Genomic DNA, 19,103 nt, shown 5'->3' on the forward strand with positions numbered 1-19,103 from the left:
AACAATGGCTATTAGTGTATCTTTTTCTTTTTTCATCATAAAAAAAGATAAGATGCAGTATTTATAATGAGAATGGACTCGCAAGTCACAGCTTATGCCTTTTAAAATAGAGGCCCCATAGATCATGGGTTTCTTGTTACAGTGGCGTCCTTCATGGGCAGATATTAGACAAAATGATCGAATCTGGCTCCAGTTGTTGATGAAATTCATACAAACATCAATTTTAAAGATCAGATCTTTTACTATCTAGTTGAAGTTGTTTAGTTAAGTGTATCTTAAGATAACCTTTTAAAGAAAATGATGAGAAAGTTAAAATTTCACCGCGTCTTAATGAGCCAGAGGAACATGTTACTCTTTCTTCCAACTTGCTTTTAATTTCACAGTTTATTGGACCATATCAAGAAGTTTAATGAGAATAGCTTTTGTTTTAGAGGCACTTTAACCCTTGTGCTATCTTAGATGACCCCACCCTTACACTGACGTGTTCTCCCTACCATGACAAAGGTGGATAAAGGTGGAAAGATTTCATGTAATCGATGGACACCAGTGAAGATCACAAATCATTGAAGAAAAAATGTTCAGCTCACTGTCTAGTGGGTCTAGATGACCCAACTCCCAATGTTAAAGTGCCCAGGATAGCACAAGGGTTACTCTTCATGCTCTACTTTCTCCAGGAAAGAATTGCATCTTGTGAGACTGAAAGATTTCTAGGCTAGATGACAAAAATAGCAAGTGTTTCAAGAATTTCCAGAAAGTACTGATGACAAAGTTTCAAGAAAACCAGGATCAGCAAAACAAGGCTTCTCAAAGAATCAAGAACCCATCTGGGAGCCAGATTTAGTGTACAGCTTCAGGACGATTCTAACCTCTGTTGGTCCTAAATCTATTAGAGGGTGCAGCTAAGAGGATGTAAATGTGCAAGAGAAATGTTTTTTCAACAACAGATCCATTCCAAATCTTCAAACAAGTTATTGAATAAAATATTTTGGAAAATGTGTCTTAGGATTTATTCTCTTACTTGTATCTCTGGATTTTCAGATACAAAAACAAAACTGCATCCTGAGAAATTCACAAGAAAGTCATGATTAATGCTCCTGATGAGTCTGGACCAATCTATACTGACTAAGAAAACACAACTGACAACAGGCTAAAAGAAAATCAAAAAATAAAACTAAACGCAAATCAGAATGTTGCAAAGTACAAAAAAACACCAAGAGTCAAATGAAAAACAAAAAAATTTACCAAGAAAACAAGTCCTTAATTGTTATTTATGACAAAAATGTAGAAAGAGAAAGTAATGATTCAGAAAGAAACTGAAAATGAGAGAAAAAAGGTCATTTGCACAGCTTAATTTTGGTAAAAATTGTGTTTTATGATCTTGATGGTTCATCTGTTCAAGGGTCATATGGTTTCAACCACCCTTAGAGGAACACATAAGTCGTCAGTTTAAGTGTGATCATGAGAAGCGCAGCTGCAGCAGATTTGATAGAGATGGATGTGGGAGTTACTTGACTTCTTGAGTGATGGATGAGAAACTCAGATCAAGGCATCAATAAACTGCTGATATGTTTCTTGGCTCTTTTTGAGGACTTGCTTGTGAATCCTGTTCAGGGTCCTGTGGATTTAAGGGTTATATGAGGGTTTGGGAATTCAAGGGAGACTGTATTCAGCTTCCAGTAAACTTTGAACGGGTTTTTTGGAGTGTCGGCATACCTGACTTTCTCCTTGTCTTTATGAGTTTACTGGTAAAAGTACCAGTTGGAAGTGTTATTTCAAGTATTAGGCAGACTCTGCTTTTTCCAGATATTATGTTCATGAAAATGATCCGATCTTGCTGTTACATTCTCTCTGCAAATAGACATTTCCCCCCTCTATTTCCTGTTGCTCAAAATTTAGACTGTCAATAATTTGCATTAAACAAATTCAGACGAATGATCCCGGACAAGACTAGCAAAATGGTCAGCTAACTTTGAAAGTCTGATTTTCAGAAAAGTGCAATTGGAATTAACCTGTCTAAACTTCATTTTGGTGTGAAATGAATTTTGGTGTGGACTAAGCATAAAACATAAAGTTAGAGATAATTATGTAAATTTAGTTTCATAACAGCTAAGAAAATAAAACCCCAAAGGACTGTGGGTGAAAAGTGCGTGCACCTTACAACCCTTTGCGTGCACAGCCTGGCATTTGGAAATAAAGAAATTAGGCATTCAGAGTGTTGTTTTTGTGGACATCCTACAAGAACTTGTGTATTGCCTGCACGTCCGATGCATGCAGCATTTGCATACGGTCTGTACAGAGCCAGTACACCCACCTTGCTAATGACTAGAGTGCGGCGTGAGGGCACTATAGCATCACCCATGCTTCATAAGTGCGTAAAACTCACCACATGCATGACAATGGTACGTTCCATTTTTCTTGATGTGTCTTAACCCTTGTGCTATCTTAGATGACCCCACCCTTACATTCACGTGTTCTTCCTACCATGACAAAGGTGGATAAAGGTGGAAAGATTTCATGTAATCCTTGGACACCAGTGAGGTTCACAAATCATTGAAGTAAAAAGGTTCATCGCACTGTCTAGTGGGTCTAGATGACCCAACTCCCAATGTTAAAGTGCCTAGGATAGCACAAGGGTTAAAGTGGCCATATGAGCCACAAGGGAACTGCAAGACATACCCGTGCTCCCCTTAAGAACTTCTCCTCTCTATAACCCTCCACAGGGGCATGTGACTAAGGCATTGATGATATACAATTTATTGTTTCTAAATGTCATTGAAATTGAACAAAGCGTCTGTAAAAATGTGCTGTTTCATAAAATGAAACCAATTTTTACAAAGCTGAAACTTTGATATTCCTATCTAACTTTTAAGGCAATCCACAATGCAAGCTGTTGCTACGCAACAAAAAGGCCATGGTTCAAATCCTGACTGGGACCTTTCTGTGTGAAGTTTGCATGTTCTCCTCACAGATGTGTTGATTTTCCCCAGGCACTCCAGCTTCCTCTCACAGTCCAAAAAAACCCAAAACACACCATACTTTAAAGGTAAATTGGTGTCTACCCCTAGGTGTGCATGTTTATGTGTGTGGCCCTGCAACAGACTGGCAACCTGTTCAGGGTTTACCCTGCCTTCACCAAATAGTAGCTGGATTGGCTCCAGCAACCCCATAACCCTGAAAAGTGCACAGCTAGTTCTGAAGGTCTGAGATTAATAACATTTATATTTGAAATGTATAACTGGATTTTTTTAAAGGTTTTTTGGAGATTTCGTGCATAGTTAAATAAATATTTTAGCATTTCTAGGCTTTTTGTATGTCATTGGCACCACTACTTATTTTTTAAGTCCAAAAACTGGTTTTAAAGCAGTTGAATAATTTTTGTGGATAAAATGTGAGTTGAACTAGGGGTTAAAGTTGTGTTTAAGCTGTAAAAATTCTTCAAAAAAATGCAGGGTCTCCATGTGTGTCTTGGGGGTGTCTTCTTACTCCTCCTCATCATTTTTGGGAAATGGGAGTGCAGTGTGATTACTGTTTTTCTTTTTAGAAAAAAAAGAAAAGAAGAAACTTGTTACCCTTCCAGAACTTTTCCTGACTTATGCTTCACATCTTGACTGAGAAAATTAATTAAATGTAACATTACACATGCTTTGACATTGATTTCTCTACTGTTCAGCCAATTCTGAAGCTCTGACCTAATTGTCTTGGGTTTGTATATTATTTTGACTTAGGACAAATTCCTCTAATTTAGAAGAGATTTGGTAAAGGCTCATCTTCATCTTAGATAAAAGAGTTTGTGTTTTAGGGGCTTTGTAGCAGATTTACCACATTCCCTGAGAAAAAGGTTTTTGCATGTGGAAGCTTCTGTGTGAAACCACATTGTTAAATGTAAATAAAAGTGAAACGCATGACTAACATAAATTCAACAGTATTCTGACCAGTGATTTCTCTTGAAGAAAAGACACTCTCTATCTTTAAAAAATGTCCTTAGGAATATTTATTGTAGCGCATAACAATTCGCAGACAATTTCATTTGCATATGATTTGAAGTGAAACAAGATTAGAATTTTTCTTCATTTAAATCATGTTTTTCTCAAAGGAATTCATGGTTATTTCCTTTTTTAAGTAAACTAATAAATATGGAGTTTTAAACTTTCAAATTAGGTGATTTTTGTATTTTAACATTTCATTTTAATCGTCCAGATGATAACCAAACATTCACTTAACAAAAAAAAGAAAAAAACCTGCAAATTACTGCAATTAAACACTATTATATTAACTGTAAACCAGTGCCTCCCCTTGGGATTTTATTTAAATGTATCTATTTGCTGAGCTTTTAAATAACTCACTGTGGTTGACACACATTTTTGTTTTTCTACTTTATGATCATCTCATATAGTTATTATGCTGTTGGAATGCTGTTTAGCATTTGGGCTAAGCGTTATAAAATGAGTCCGCGTGGGTCTGGATTTCTGGCAGCTTTTCATGATGGTTGAACTAAAAAAAACACGGTTTACCTCTGCTTTGGTAAATATAACAGCTCAAGCCCTAACGACAGGACTACTACAACCATGCTTCACATCTGCATAGACACTTGGGGGTTGAAATATTTATTTGTTGCTTTCTGCTATATATTAAGTTTTATTTTTGTTTGTTTACAAGATGTGGGATTGTGTAATGTGCTCTTGCGTGTCCATAAAGACAACCCAGTTTGATTGAACATGTATGTCTGCAAGTTGTGTTTACATTTCAAAGGTTTGGTTTATGCTCAGTACAAGTTATGATTCTTGTTAATGATCTGCTAATTAAACCAATTTAAGTGGAAGCTACTGAGCAGCATTAAATCTGTCGAGCATTAAACATTTTTATGTTTTAAGCAGAAACGTTTGAAGTTTTCTTTTTATTTCTCTTAGTATATTTCAGAGGTCTGCAACATTTAAGCTAAGAGAGCCATTTGGTTCTGTTTCCTATAGACCAAAACCCAACACGAGCTGTAGAGTTTCACTTCATCATTTGGAAAGATACATTTGTTTTATGTTTAGTTTCCATTCCCGTCAAAAAAATACAGCTTTTAAATATTTACCATAATTATACCAGTGCTATGTTTTTCTATATAGAACTGTTTTACCTAATTTTACTTATACCAGCACCACATACAAGGTTCTTTCAAGATAAAACACATCCTGCGTCAAATAGGATCCCCCTGCTGCCGAGCTATTCTTAAAACAAAAATCCAAGAAAGAGAAGTCAAACATGGCATTTAGTATCATTATGACTTTTGTGTGCCTTCATCGTTTTCCTCCTTTTACTATTCATATAAACCTGACAACTTGGCGGGGAATCCAAGTTTTTAAAGCTTTAAGGATTTTACCTCTGAACATCAACTAGACACTGTTGTGCATCAGAAGACATGAACATATCCTTTAAGCTTATTCTTATAGTCAATTTAACCTTTTACCACCATGTTACTCGGTTATGTGACATGTCAAAAAATAAAGGTAAAACTGAACAAATTACCCAAAATAACAAACCTATCATTTATTCAAATTGTTAGTATTTTCTTCAAAGCCAAAGGGCCACAATGGAGGCATAAAAGAGCCGTTGCAGACCCCTGCTCAGACATGCTGAGATGTAAATGAATACAAATATGAGAATAAAGCTGTTCTGTTGAGATCAAAAACGGTTGTACTATGGGCTGTTTCTAACACCCTTGAAATGCTATATGTCTTTCTCATCTTCATTAAACTTTAAAGAAGATATTTCTTCCTACATTTGAAAAACATTTGCCGACTGAGAAAAAAAATCAGATATCCTAGTGAGCATGATCCCCAGGGCTGAGACCTTTTACTCATTCATTACTCTCTTCTCAATGGACACAATGTAATTCGTCTCACCACAGAGTCAGAGTTAAAGCAGAACTCCTTCCTAATTTCCCATAAGCTGAAGAAGCTCAGAGAGGTTACATCTCCAGGGAGGAGCGTTAGTAAGAAGATCACGACTGCTTCAGACTGACTGCAGCAAAATGTAAAACATGTGACTATTTGTGACTCAAGTGCATTGTGCTGGTTGTCATGTTTATACAGAAGAAGTTGAATTTTTGGTTTAAAAAAATGCCTAAATTGATTTAATGGCAGTTTGCTCAAGATATAAATGTTTTTCATTTCAAAAAAGGATTTACTAAACAGAGTCTGTGATTCTCCTGATATATTATTCAAAATAGGTTTAACCTTTGTGCTATCCCATGACCCCACCTTTACATTGACGTGTTCTCCCTACCATGACAAAGGTGGACAAAGGTGGAGAGGATTTCATGTAATCCATGGACACCCATGACCCAACTCCCAACGTTAAAGTGCCTAGGATATCACAAGGGATAATGTTGATCCCATGATTTTCAAAGCCAGCCTTAGCTACGTGTTTACAACATTCTCGTGCCCACTGGCTGCTCCGATCATCACTGTTCAATAACATTTTAAGGGCTGTTCAAAAGTATAGCGTTAGTGGGAACCTGTTCCTCCTACCTGCTGTTGATTAATGATCTGTGTGCAGGAATGATTGGGGACTTTGGAAATCTAAGCAGGGGTTCATTGAGCACTTGGATTGATTGATTGATTGATTGATGCAAATTAAAAGTCCCACTCAAATCATCTTTTGATCTATTGTAAAAGTGTTTTCAGTGGTCATTTAGTTATGATTATGCCATTTTCAGCCAAAATAAAAAAAACCTGTGTCGTTTTCTAAGGCATGGGCTATGTCTGAATTCCTTCACTAATCACTACATAGTGCACTAATGTGCGTTTGCCATTTTGTAGTGCTGACCGAATATACAATTCCAAAATTGAGTGCCCTAGAAATTTCGCAGAAGTCTCTGCGAAAAACCAGCATGCATCGATGCACAGAAGATTGGCGAATATAGACCAAAATGCATTGTGTTTGAACAAAGAAAATATATATATATATTTTAAAATATCAACGTTTTCATCTTCAGAACTCAGTGAATTAATAAATGGCCGTCGCAAAATGCTCATTTGAATGAGATTTTCACTTCATGAAATCAATGACATCATATTTGCAGTTAAAAAATAAAAAGTAGTGAGCATGGTGTCTGAATTTTTTTTATAAACCAGGGCACTACATAGTCTGCACTATGTAGTTTTTTAGTAATTAGGGAGTAGGGTGGGAATTCGGAAATGTCCATAGTTTCTGTAAAGCAGCAGTAGTTCATTAAAAAATTGTCTCTGCATTTTGTGCAGGACCATTGGGGTGAAGTAAGCCCGCCCCTACTTCCCGTCATCCTTCTGTTTACACACTCTTCTGCTAGCTCACAGCCCCTCACACCCCCAACCCGACATTAACGGTGCAACAACAATAGAAAGCAATATTGGAGCTTTGCAGCCATGCAGTTTTGAGTTCAGACGAGGAAAACAAAGACGTAGCTGGAGTTGTCAAGACAAAAACTTTTTTGTTGTTTAAACAAGTTTTTGTCTTTTGTATATACAGTTGAGTCACTAGGTTCCCTCTGGAATTCTCGAGTTGCTGAGTGAAACTTTGTTTGGCCCTTAACAGGGCAGACAAATTGATTTGTAGATTAAAAAAAACATAGTGCTGTCACAAAAACATTGAACAATGCTCACTGGTGACAAAAAACATTTGAGGAAGATAGGAAAAATCAGCCAATTACTGTTCACCAGATGGAGAAGTGAGAAGTATTAGTCCACTTTTGATGAACGACGGAGAGTGGAACCAGGATGGTCAGGTGATTTGATGTTAGGGGTCTGTGTGATCACATGGTTTTTATTGGTAATTGTACCCTGCCAGTCTATTTTTGCACTTTGGAATCTCCTGATTTGCTATTTTAGGCTTTAACTTTCAGAGAAATCACGTTAAGATGCGTTTTAAGTTTGCGACACAAATAAACGGAAAAAGCAGCTGAAAGTTAATATGGTCTTTGGACATCTTTTAAATACCGTCAAAGCAGGTCTTCTTTTTGCATCAGTGTTTTATTATTTAGTATTTTATCCGTTTTATGAAACACACCTAATTTATTTGCTGCACCGTCATGAAAGTAGGGGCAGAATTTGCAAATCCTTTGGAGATTGCGCAATAAAATCGGCACACGTGTGTTTTATGAGCAAGGACCCAACAATACAGGTATGTATAAATAATATTTAAAAAATAGCATAAAAGTCAACCAATTTATCAACTTTTAACTTTTTCCCTGAAATCTTGATTACATATCAATAACTACATGAAATAAGGGTAAAAAGGCAAAGAAAGCAACAATATTTAACTAACTATTCTGTGCTTTTTGCGTATAGCTTTTGAATTTAATTGAACATATTTTATTATCATTTATGATGACTGTTTTATTTTTTTACTAAATGTTACCAAGCAGTTTTTCTCCCACCTGTCCTGCAGGTGGCACTCTAGGCACTTTTAATTCTACTTGATTCTGCAAATGGTAACAGGCTATAACAATCGCTTAGTTTTGAGTAAATACAAGATGATATAAGGAAGTTAGATCTATATTTTATCTTGTAGAGATTGGAGCCCTTTGTCTGCTTTGTTTTCTGTCGTATTTTTGGTTTTCTGTCTTGTGTGGTTGTGTTCCTTTTGTCAGTCTCACCGCATTTCATTTGCTAATTATCCACAGCTGCCTTTACTTAGGTTAATTATCCTCAGCTGCCTTTACTTAGGTTAATTATCCTCAGTGTATCTACCGGTAACAAGTTTCTATTTTTTCAGGTTCATTGTTGTCCTCTTATCTGTGTTGTCACAGTTTTTTTTATTTTTTTTAAATGTAATTATCTCCCTTATTTCACCAGTTGTTCTTGTTAAACCTTTGAGTTTCCGTCCAAACCCTGGTCTCCTGCATTTAGGGGTCTGGTTATTGACATGCTTCAGAAATAAACATGAGTCTGTTGGAGGAAGAGGAGCAATAAGAAGACTTTAGGAATCAGGTAAAGAAACAGGAGGCAACATTCACAATGGACAATTAAGAGAAAGGCATTTTTGAGGAAAAAAAAATGACTGAATGTACAGAAGGGGCGGGCTATTCAAAGTAAAAAAAATAAATAGAAAAAACCCACAAATGGCACACATCGTTACAGAGTCTTTATGGAACATTCTTGAAAATTAAGCTTGATGAAAAGGACCGGAAGACAGAACGCTTCCAGTAAATCCTGTGACCTCTTTCTCAGTGTCAACACATTCATAACCTTTAAATGCAATTTTCTTGAAAAATGCCTCAATTTCTGAACATTTCTGTTCACTATCTTCTCTGTAGCAAGCAATTAATTACCAGGGTTCAAATGTTAGGAAAGTACTCTGAAAGTTTGTCCTCCAGGGGAATGCCTGACCTCAAGTGGATCCTCTGAGAGGGAAAGCGCAGTGTATGGCCTCTGTTTTCATTTGAAAACTTTTTTCCTCAAGTGTTCCCATGCATGTGAGCCTCCCAGCGGATGTTAAAATATGACGAGTATATTTGCAGCTTGACCTTTGAGAGTTTTATCACATGACACAAAGGCGGGCTTTGAAGTAGAGGCAAACTTCCTACAGGTAAAGCAGCTATAGCAGTTTATTTCTGGATTTCACAAAAATGAAAATTATGTTCTCAGACTTTTTAAAATATTTGTTTCTATCAGGTTAACAGGCGTATAACCTGCATTAACTTTTTATTTCTTCATCTGGGTTTCCCTTGTCAGCCAAGTTGCAGCTACCTTGTTTTCACAGGATCCCTGTGGCTTTTTCGTGCTCTGAATTCAACTCGGATTAAGATGGAGCAAACAGCTGGAAGTTCTTCCGCATCGGGCCAAAATTCTGTCAGAGGTGGGCCGCCTTCCAGCACAAGAGGTTTGAGGTTGCTGTTTAGTTCTGTCCAACAACGTTGAATAAAGTCAGCAAACCAATTAAAATGAAGTGAAATACAAATGGTGGCAAAAAACTAAAAATAATGGTGACTAAAAAGTTGGATGTTGAAATTAGATTTCATATTTACTGTAAGACTGGATGCAGCGCTGGATTTGTTTATTTGTTTCCTTATTTTTGGCTTCCTCTTGATTTTATTTATTTTTCTATGTTTGTAATTAGTTAAAAAACCAGGAACAGAGGTCAAAAGTTGGTGTCACAAATATGATCCCCCTTTTACCTCTGAGGTTGGTTTCATGTTTAAGTCTAAATATTTATTCGGTAGAGATGAGCTCTTCTCAAAGAATCACTGTAATTTAGTGAAAATAAATGAGAGTGACTGGAAAGAACAGCCCTGTCCTTCCTCCAGGCACAGCGAGTTCAATAATCTGATGGGAAGTTATTTCCAGGTAAGACTTTGTTTAGTTCTTTTCCCGTGTTCCTGCTTCTTGGACTGTTCGTCATTTAACGCTAATATTTTCCGAAGCGGTGTACTTGAAGTTGTTTTGAAAAGTTTCCAAACTTGAGGCCTTTCTTTCGTGTCGCCTGAAGAAATGAATTTTTGTTTGGTGTGTAAATTGCAGCTCAAGTCTATTTGCAAATCAGTCAAGTTGTCTGTGAACATTGTTAACAATTACACAACTGTAACAACTTTATGATGATGTGACATCTTTTTTAAAACGTATAAAAGCTCAAAGGTTGCTGATGAGCCAAAAACAGTTATGAATATATAATCTGGCTATATGTGTGTAGATTCTTGTTGTTTGCTACCTGAGTCCAGTCATTCCTGACTTTTGTCTATCTTTTCATCAAAGCAACTTTCCTCTTTTTGGCAGTACGATTTAACAGCATCGCCTCACTAAACTGCAATAGCGTGAGCCAAAGACTACATTCATATGTTAAATTAAACATTAAATTCTGGAACAATATTTTTGAGAACAATGAAATATAAAATATTTTCTTTATTAAATTATATTGATCAGTTTGTTCTCATTGCTTTTTCCTTTTTTGCATCAATCTAAAATGCCAACATAAGTCACTAAAAAGGACCAAGAAGGACCAAGTCACTCCTTTTTGGTGATTTTGTTTCTAAAACAGTGTTGTATGAGCATAAAATAGGGGTGTTTGAACCTTTTACGTCTTAGCAAAAAAAAAAAAAAAAAAGTAGGATTGTTTTTCTTTTTTTTTTGCTCTGGTATCTGCAAAAAATTTCAAAAACATGCAACAACAGACTATTGTAAACCAAATCTGAACTTGTGGGTGTCTTTATATAAGTTTATATTTAACTTGTTTTTATATGTAATGCTGAGAAAACGCTGACCTGTCATTGTTTGGAACACAGTTTGACATCATGGTAACTAAAAGCCGGTAAACTCGTGTTTGGCTGATGAAGACTGGCTCTTTTGCTTTGAGTAACAAAAAAACAGAAAAAACATCAAACAAATCCACAAGTGTTTTCCCCGATCACTTGATTCCAGGAACAGAATTTAAACATTGGCATGGGATCACTTAAACAGTATTCTTCAATTTGCTTTTTTGAGGAGAATTCATAAATTAAAAGACATAAACAGACTCTGCAAACAGATGAGCTAAAGCATTAAATGTATCAGTATTACAAATACACAAATGCTCTTCAAATGAACGGAAACGGATCGTAAGATGAAACGCAGATATATATTTGTTTGCTTGTACACAAAGTTTTCCTCATCCTATCCATCAACAGGGTTCCCAGGAGAAATCAGTGACTTCATGTCCCGTTTCCACGGTGACGGGGTTCGCTACAGGGCCAAGCTGATTGGCTTGGACCCAGTACCTGACGCACGTGGAGAGAAAATGTGCTGGGATTCCATGATGAAGCTAAAGGTGATCTGTCCTCCACTGCAAGACGAATCTGACTCTGTATGCTTTTGTTCAAAGTCATTCATCTGCTCTCTTTGAAAACACCAAACAAAACCATACTTAAAAAAACTGACTAATGTGACAGAAGTTAAAGTCAGAGAGAACAGGAAATGAAAGAGGGGCCTAATTAAATGTGGGGCTACTCAGCCTTGCTGCTGCAGGAAATTTTGTTGTTTTGCAAAATTGGGGATTCATCTTTTAAAAGAGACATTTGGAAAGAAAAAATGAACTTGGTTCAAGAAAACAACAACAAGATTGTGGGAAAAATCCTGCTTTTGAAAATGGGCTTTTGTCTGTAGGCAAGTAATGACTTCAGGACTTTTAACCATGTGGGACTCTGTATAATCCAGTGAGAGTTTGTTTTCAGGATGCTCTTTATAATTGAGAAGCTAAAGAGGAAAGAGCAAGACACGCACTGTAAGGACGAATGTCTGAGTAACTGAAGAGGCCAGGGTCCAAAAAGTAAACATTATAGATTCAACTTAAATTGACCAAATTATTTTTTAATAGAAACAAACTAATTTTGCAGCAAAATTCCACATGGAGCTGCAGTGTTAGATACATGTTGTACAAATACTCCAACACACTGTTTGAATGGGAAACTTTTAAAGTAATTCATTTAGCTGAAACTCGTCATTCCACTAAAGATGCTGTCAGTTGATGAAAGATCAGTATGTCTTTCCTAATCATGATTGATACAGCAAATCAATAGATTTTTTTTTTACAATTTGGGAATATTGTTGGACAATTTTTGTCTTTCAAATCAGTATTTGTTCCAGACTTGCAGTGTGCTACTTCAAAGTGAATACTAGCAGTCTTTCTGAAGCCTCTGCTAGTTTGAAAAGCTGCAGTTTGACCTTAAACTACATGTTTTAAACCCAAGGTTAAATGTTTTATTGTAAATTGAGTAATTTCCAAAGGCCCTGAATGTTATTCTTTCAACCTCTACACATCTGTTCTATTATCCTGTTAAATTCTGGGATAATTTATTCCTCCAATTTAGCTTATTTTAAATCTTTAAATTGTGTTTATCATAAAGCCTTATAATTTTTTATAAGACATACTTGAGAATCTTTTTCAAATCTTTTTGATAATAATTCACCATTTCTCATTGTTTAAGGCAGATAAATTCTCCAAAATATTGACCTTCTATACCGTATTGAACTGCAAGCCTCATTGTTACCTGCTGCGCTCCATCTTTATTGGTATTCATCATGCAGACATTTTACATTTTTATTTCTGCACATGATGGTTTTTAAGCTTTTTTTGCTTCATGTTTATGTTAACGTAAGACAAACTTGTGTTTTTGTGTGTGTGTCTGCTTGCACATGTGTGTGAAAAGGGCTTGGAGGGTGTTGCACGAAAACAGGGTAAACACAAGCAGAAGATTTGGCTGAAAGTTTCCTCCAATGGCTTGAAAATTGTGGATGAAAGGACTGGGGTGAGTCAACTCACTGATAACTCCAATGTTGCTCACAATTTTTGTTGCATTGGTGATATAGGTTTGGGTTGCGAGGGGGCTGTAAGCTACCGAGGAGAGCATGATGTAAACAGATGGGTGACAGAAAGTGTGTGTATGTGTGTGTGTGTGTGTGTGTGTGTGTGTGGGGGGGGGGGGGGGGTGTTACTCAGCGCCAACAGTCAACCCTTAACTTCGAGGCACATTTCTGATGAACTACTGCTGCTCTGCAGAAGCTAGTTCCTAATAAAATACAGTTTTTTAAAATTATTTTGCCTATGATTGGAGTCAAATCTCTTTTTAGGAAATGTACGGTAAGCATTGACCTTAATGTCTAAATTCCCCTGCAGCACTATAACTTTTTTTGAACTCTCATCGATCATTTGAGGATGAGATGAAACAAAAGCGTTTAGTTTCTAACCTTGCTTTCCAGTATGTTCTTCATGACCAGGAGAAGAGCAGGATCAGCTCACTGACAAAGGATGGTTCCGACCCCAGAGCTCTGGCTTACATCTATCAACATGAAGATTCTTATGTCCTGTTTTACATCAAGACAGCCTGCCTGGTATGAATGCACACAAAATTTAAAATAAGACATAATTAAAGGTGTGATGAGCAACAACGTAGTCTGCAGGTACTGCGGTTTTATGAAGTAAAATTAAAGAAGTTTTATTTTTTTTCCAATGAGCAATAAACTAACTAATAAATGTGCATAAACAGTGCCATGCCTTTATCTGCAAGAACAAAAATGTTTTTACCAAAAGTTTTTGTTTAGAAATATCTCAATAAAGGACGTAGCATATATTTATCAAGTTTAAAAGCTCAACTTCAACTTGCAGAAAGGAAAAGCGAGTTTTAAGCTTTGGCTCTGTAGAAGTGTTTAAAAGCTTTAAAAAAAAAAACAAAGATGAAAGATGCTGCCATCTTCTTGATGGAGTTATTATTCCCAATCATAGACATTTGCAGTTATACTAATGGTTCACACTGAAGTTGCATTGGATTTATTAAACTAGGAATGTCAAATCGAGTCAAGTAGAATTTAATTGGTTTCTTGAAAGGAAGTACAGTAAACCCTTGTTTTTCGCGGGGGTTACGTTCCAAAAAGAACCCGTGATAGGCAAAATCCGTGAAGTAGAAACCTTTATTTTTTTTTTTTACAATTATCATACAATTAAATACTCTATTATACATTGAAAAGAAAGAACAAACCATTTTACAGGCTCAAACTTTTGTTTAACAAATAAATGTACTTTAGAAACGTTTTTTTCAACAAATAACTTCTATACTGTTCTGTCAAATATAAATTTAATCATCAATGTGAACAGAAGGCGTCAAATCGCGGAGATTAGCCCCGCCCACCGCGACCCGAGTATTTGATTAAACGGGAGAAAATTTAAAATGATTATGAAAAAAATACAAAGTACAGTGGGACAAATAGTGACTCAGGTGTATTTCACTGCTCTTCCGACTAAGCCGCTGCATCCTGACTCCGCTCTGCAGTGTTTTCTCCCTTTGTTTGAAGCCCGCGGTGCAGGTGTGTTTGTTTGGGAGAAGAACATAGTGATAGGCAGTTGTTGTTGCTCTTTTTTCTATGGGTTTAAGAGAAACTCGAAATTGCAAGAGAATTTGCACGTACGTAATGTTAATTTGGCAAGCTGTTGTACGTACGTGGACATATTAAACTGCAACGTTATTGACGCACAGGTAGAGAAGAAGCGGGGTGACTTTTTAGCCAATCAGAATGCAGAACACAATGCACGATGCAAATCCGTGAAGTAGCGAAACCGTGAAAAGTAAACCGCGTTATAGCGAGGGATCACTGTATGAAGAAACAAACTTGTATAATTCCCACCCATGTTGTTTTTCATTTGGCCCAATAAATAATAAACTGTCTTTCCAAATGTTACTTTGAAAGAACAAATAATAATAAATAAGATAAATACATTTGAAATCCTTAGTACAGAAAATTGACTTTAGTGCAAAACAAGAGTCTAAAAATGGGATGTGGTTTAAATGATGTTTATGTATTTGTTGACACATTTTTTGTAAGTTTGTTTGCTGAGTTTTCCTCTCTGGATTCCAGGCAGATCCAGTTATTAATGACATTAAAGAAGTTTGCCAGAACGTGGAGCCAAAGCCTTCAGATCAACCCACAAAAGCACAGGTCAGAAGAATACATTTGCCAATATGAGCAAGTTGTTCGATTGCTCTCATAGCTTGACTGTACGTTCTTTTGTTGTTTTTTTCAGGTTTCCCCTGTGATTGAACAGAACATTTTGGTTTCTCCAGTTCAGGTACTTTCTTTTAATTCTTCAAATGTCATGATTTTGAAATCATAATTTGTTTTATTACAGGAAGCATTAACTGGGAATGTGCAGAAAGAGCCTGAGCTTCCATCATCACAGCCAAAGCAGCAGGTAGTAATTGCAGCACTCATCCTGTGGTGGCACAGGGATAAAAAGAATAATCAGTTGTTTTAACTGAGCATTAGAGGTGGTCATTACTCCAAAACTCTCCTAAATTCAGCAGAACTAAAGACCTGTGTAAAACTGTGATTTGAAAACAGAGGGGAGGTTTTGTCAAAAAGCAAGATGTTAAAATACCACTTGTATTGTACTATAAGGTACATTTTAGTTTGAAAAACGTGTATGAATTTGTGGATAAATATTGTAGATATAAGAGCTTCTTTGTGTTGAAAAGCAGCAGGCATTGAAAACACAATTATTTATGTATTTATGTGTGTCTATGTACTTTTTTTGTATCCACACAGTCCTCTTGCAGTAATGAACTGATGGAAGTGTTTTCCAGTCCACTTCCAGATCCTCTGTCACCCCAAGAGAACGCCTGCATAGGTGAATTGGGTGAGTGAGGGAACAACTGTTGTATGCGCTATGATAGAGAGAATCAATGTCCTGACTTCAGGTCTGTGTTTTTTTTCTTTTCTTTAATAGACCCGGCTGCACAATACACAGGTAAGACTATATTATTTTGCATATTAGAAACTGGTTCATATTTTCCTTTCCCAGCTGGGACAATTGGAGAAATAAAATAAAATTATAATTATCAAACGCATCACAAATCCTCTATGCTTGAAATGAGGAAAAAGGTTTGTGTGAATTGTAGCACCTCTGTATTGTGTTAACACCGTTCAGACTGTGGTGATGAAACTCATTTTAGATGTGGTGACAGGCAGGCAGCACATGAGGCCTCCAGATGTGTCAAAGAAATACAAATGTACACTCACTGGCCACTTTATTAGACACACCTGTCCAACTGTTTGTTAACTCCAATTTCCATTCAGCCAATCACATGGCAGCAATTCAATGCATGCAGGCATGTAGACATGGTCAAGATGATGTGCTGCAGTTCAAACCAAGTACCGGAACGAAGAATAAAGTTGACTGGTCTGAGTGTTTCAAAAACTGCTGCTCTACTGGGATTTTCACGCAGAACCATCTCTAGGGTTTTCAGAGAATGGTTCAAAAAAGAGAAATATCCAGTGAGCGGCAGTTCTGTGGGTGGAAATGTCTTGTTGATGCCAGAGGTCAGAGGAGAATGACCAGACTGGTCCCAGCTGATAGACAACAGTAGCTCAAAATAACTACTGGTTACAACCAATGTTTGCAGAAGAGCATCTTTGAACGTACAGCACATCCAACCTTGAGGCAGAAGACCACACCGGGTGCCACTTCTGTCTGCTAAGAACAGGAAACTGAGGCTACGACTCACACAGGCTCACCAAAACTGGAGAATAGCAAATTGAAATAATGCTGTCTGGTCTGAGTCTCCATTTCTGCTGCTACATTCAGATGGTACTCAGAATTTGGCAACAACATGAAAGCACAGATCCATCCTGCCTTGTATCAATGGTTCAGGTTGAACATGACAAGTTTAATGTCCTCAAATGGTCTCTACAGTCACTAGATCTCGACCCCTTAGAACACCTTTGGGATGTGGTGAAACGGTAGACTGGGATCATGGATGTGCAGCCGACAAATCTGTAGCAACTGTGTGATGCTATCATGTCAACTTGGACCACACTCTGTGAGGAATGTTTCCAGGACCTTGTTGAATCGATGCCACTGAGGATTTAGGCAGTTCTAACGTGACAATGGAGCTCATAAAAGGCAGCCCAAGTGGCACAGAAAGTTTGAAAGTCAGCCACCAGCAGAGCCACTGCACAGCCTCTCATCTAGAGAGACAGAGCAAATGAGAGAAACCACAAATACCCCTGCAGTCAGGAAACACAAGTGTGACACGCTGACAACAGCGTGCCTCCAATCAGAGATCAAACATCACATCGGCCAAATCTTTTCAGCTCCTGACATGTCTTCTCACATTGATTTGAATGTATTGATACATGAATAACAGCATTTTTGTATGATTTCAAAAATAAGTTAATTTCATTCATCTTCTCAGGGCCTCCGGCGGAAACCTTCTCCAAAGATCAGATCCTCTCCATGTTCCCCTCACAGCAAGGTGGAGGGCCTCTATACTCTACCACCATGATGCCTTGGGCTCAGCCGGGGTTTCTGGGAAACCAGAGTGCAGGTGGCTGGAACGCCGCACCTGTCAGCTCTCCTGCTTGGCCACCATCAAGTGTCTCACCACTCCCTGCAGGAATCCAGCCTCAGCCTCACTTTGGCTACAGCCCCCACCCTGGATTTACAGAAAGAAGTGTAGCAGGTGATCCTGTAGTTTCTGTTGGGCACCCCACCGCTTTGGGCTCTCTCTGCCCCACCTCTGGAACAAATGCAGCTCGGGAATCAAACTCCCTGGATATTAACTCTCTGTTGTAAAGACCTGCTCAGACATGGGAACATTTAGCGTAAAAGTCTGAATTCCTTTTCTTGCGAACATAATTCATCATGAACTACATTTATTATATTAATTAAATACATACTGTGCATGAAAAATGCTGGATCGCAAACAAAACATGAAAGAAAACATTTCAACTATAGCTTAATTTCAAATTGATTACTAGACAGTTTTTCTTTAAAATACTGGACAGATGTAATCTGGATTCACATGAAATGCTTACTTCAGAATTTGTCTGTTCTTCCTTGATTTTAACTTTATTTTAGGATCAGAGTCCACATTTAATGAAGGTTTTCAGGACACATTCCTGCAAGAATCAATCGTTTTTTTTCCCACTTAAGAAAACAGCAATACTCTATTTATGTTTGCTCTCTGATTGTAAAATTATTAAAACATAAGAAACATAAAAAGATGGCATTAAAAATCTGCATCAATGAAAATCCCGCATCCACTTCCAGACTGTCTTAAAACTGTACTGCTGGATAGCCCCAATGTTGCTCACCATTTTTGTTTCACCAGTAATGTTAGGTTGGGGTTGTGAGGGGCTGTAAGCTAGCGGGAGAGAGTGTAAACAAAGGGGTGATGGGAAGTGAAGGCAGGGTTAAACCGCACTAACAGTCCCGCCAACAACTCAGAGGCAAATTTCTAGCGAACAACTGCAGCTTTGCAGAGACTATGTCCTAGAAAATGACACAGCTTTTTTGGTTTTGGCTAAAAACAGCGTAATCATAATGTGGGACTTTAAACAGATGTTTCAATATATACTAAAACCTTGTAGTGTGAGATAATTATAGTTTAAGTTTTTTTTTACCAACTGTAACAAACCCTCACATCTTCTACATCTAATGTGTAGGTTAATTTATGATGGGAATTTTTATTTTATGGATGGTTTCTCACACGGTTTCTTGTTTATTTGAATAAAAACTCCAAATTAATTCTTGTTCTGCTCTGTGCTTTTGTCCAGAAGTTGTCAGCATTTTCCACACTCATACAGGTGTTGTCTCGACAAGATTTGCATTTTATCACA

The 19,103-nt window shown here is 37.2% G+C and overlaps 1 protein-coding gene across 5 annotated transcripts; it reads left to right on the forward strand.

The window, feature by feature from the left end:
- Positions 1 to 8,549: 8,549 nt before the first annotated feature.
- On the forward strand, positions 8,550 to 19,011 carry LOC101160058 (disabled homolog 1). Of its 5 annotated transcripts, none has more exons than XM_011473997.3 (11): positions 8,550 to 8,954; positions 9,727 to 9,846; positions 11,624 to 11,763; positions 13,142 to 13,240; positions 13,692 to 13,823; positions 15,342 to 15,422; positions 15,508 to 15,552; positions 15,613 to 15,675; positions 16,029 to 16,119; positions 16,210 to 16,230; positions 17,678 to 19,011. In XM_011473997.3, the coding sequence occupies exons 2-11, from the start codon at positions 9,771 to 9,773 to the stop codon at positions 18,055 to 18,057; spliced, it is 1,128 nt and encodes a 375-aa protein (XP_011472299.1). In that variant the 5' UTR covers positions 8,550 to 8,954; positions 9,727 to 9,770; the 3' UTR covers positions 18,058 to 19,011. The 5 variants fall into 5 exon arrangements, with proteins under 5 accessions (XP_011472299.1, XP_020558028.1, XP_020558026.1 ...); XM_020702369.2 differs by having other exon boundaries at positions 8,695 to 8,954; positions 9,727 to 9,822; XM_020702367.2 differs by lacking the exon at positions 8,550 to 8,954 and adding an exon at positions 9,463 to 9,552.
- Positions 19,012 to 19,103: the final 92 nt, after the last annotated feature.

The sequence above is a fragment of the Oryzias latipes genome, chromosome 4 (genome assembly GCF_002234675.1).
Source record: "Oryzias latipes chromosome 4, ASM223467v1".
NCBI lineage: Eukaryota > Metazoa > Chordata > Actinopteri > Beloniformes > Adrianichthyidae > Oryzias > Oryzias latipes.

Coding starts and splice junctions, on each gene's coding strand:
- LOC101160058 (XM_011473997.3), top strand. CDS start 9,771: ATGGAGCAAACAGCTGGAAGTTCTTCCGCATCGGGCCAAAATTCTGTC. Junction 13,241..13,691: donor TTGTGGATGAAAGGACTGGG/GTGAGTCAACTC, acceptor CTTGCTTTCCAG/TATGTTCTTCATGACCAGGA. Junction 15,423..15,507: donor ATCAACCCACAAAAGCACAG/GTCAGAAGAATA, acceptor TGTTTTTTTCAG/GTTTCCCCTGTGATTGAACA.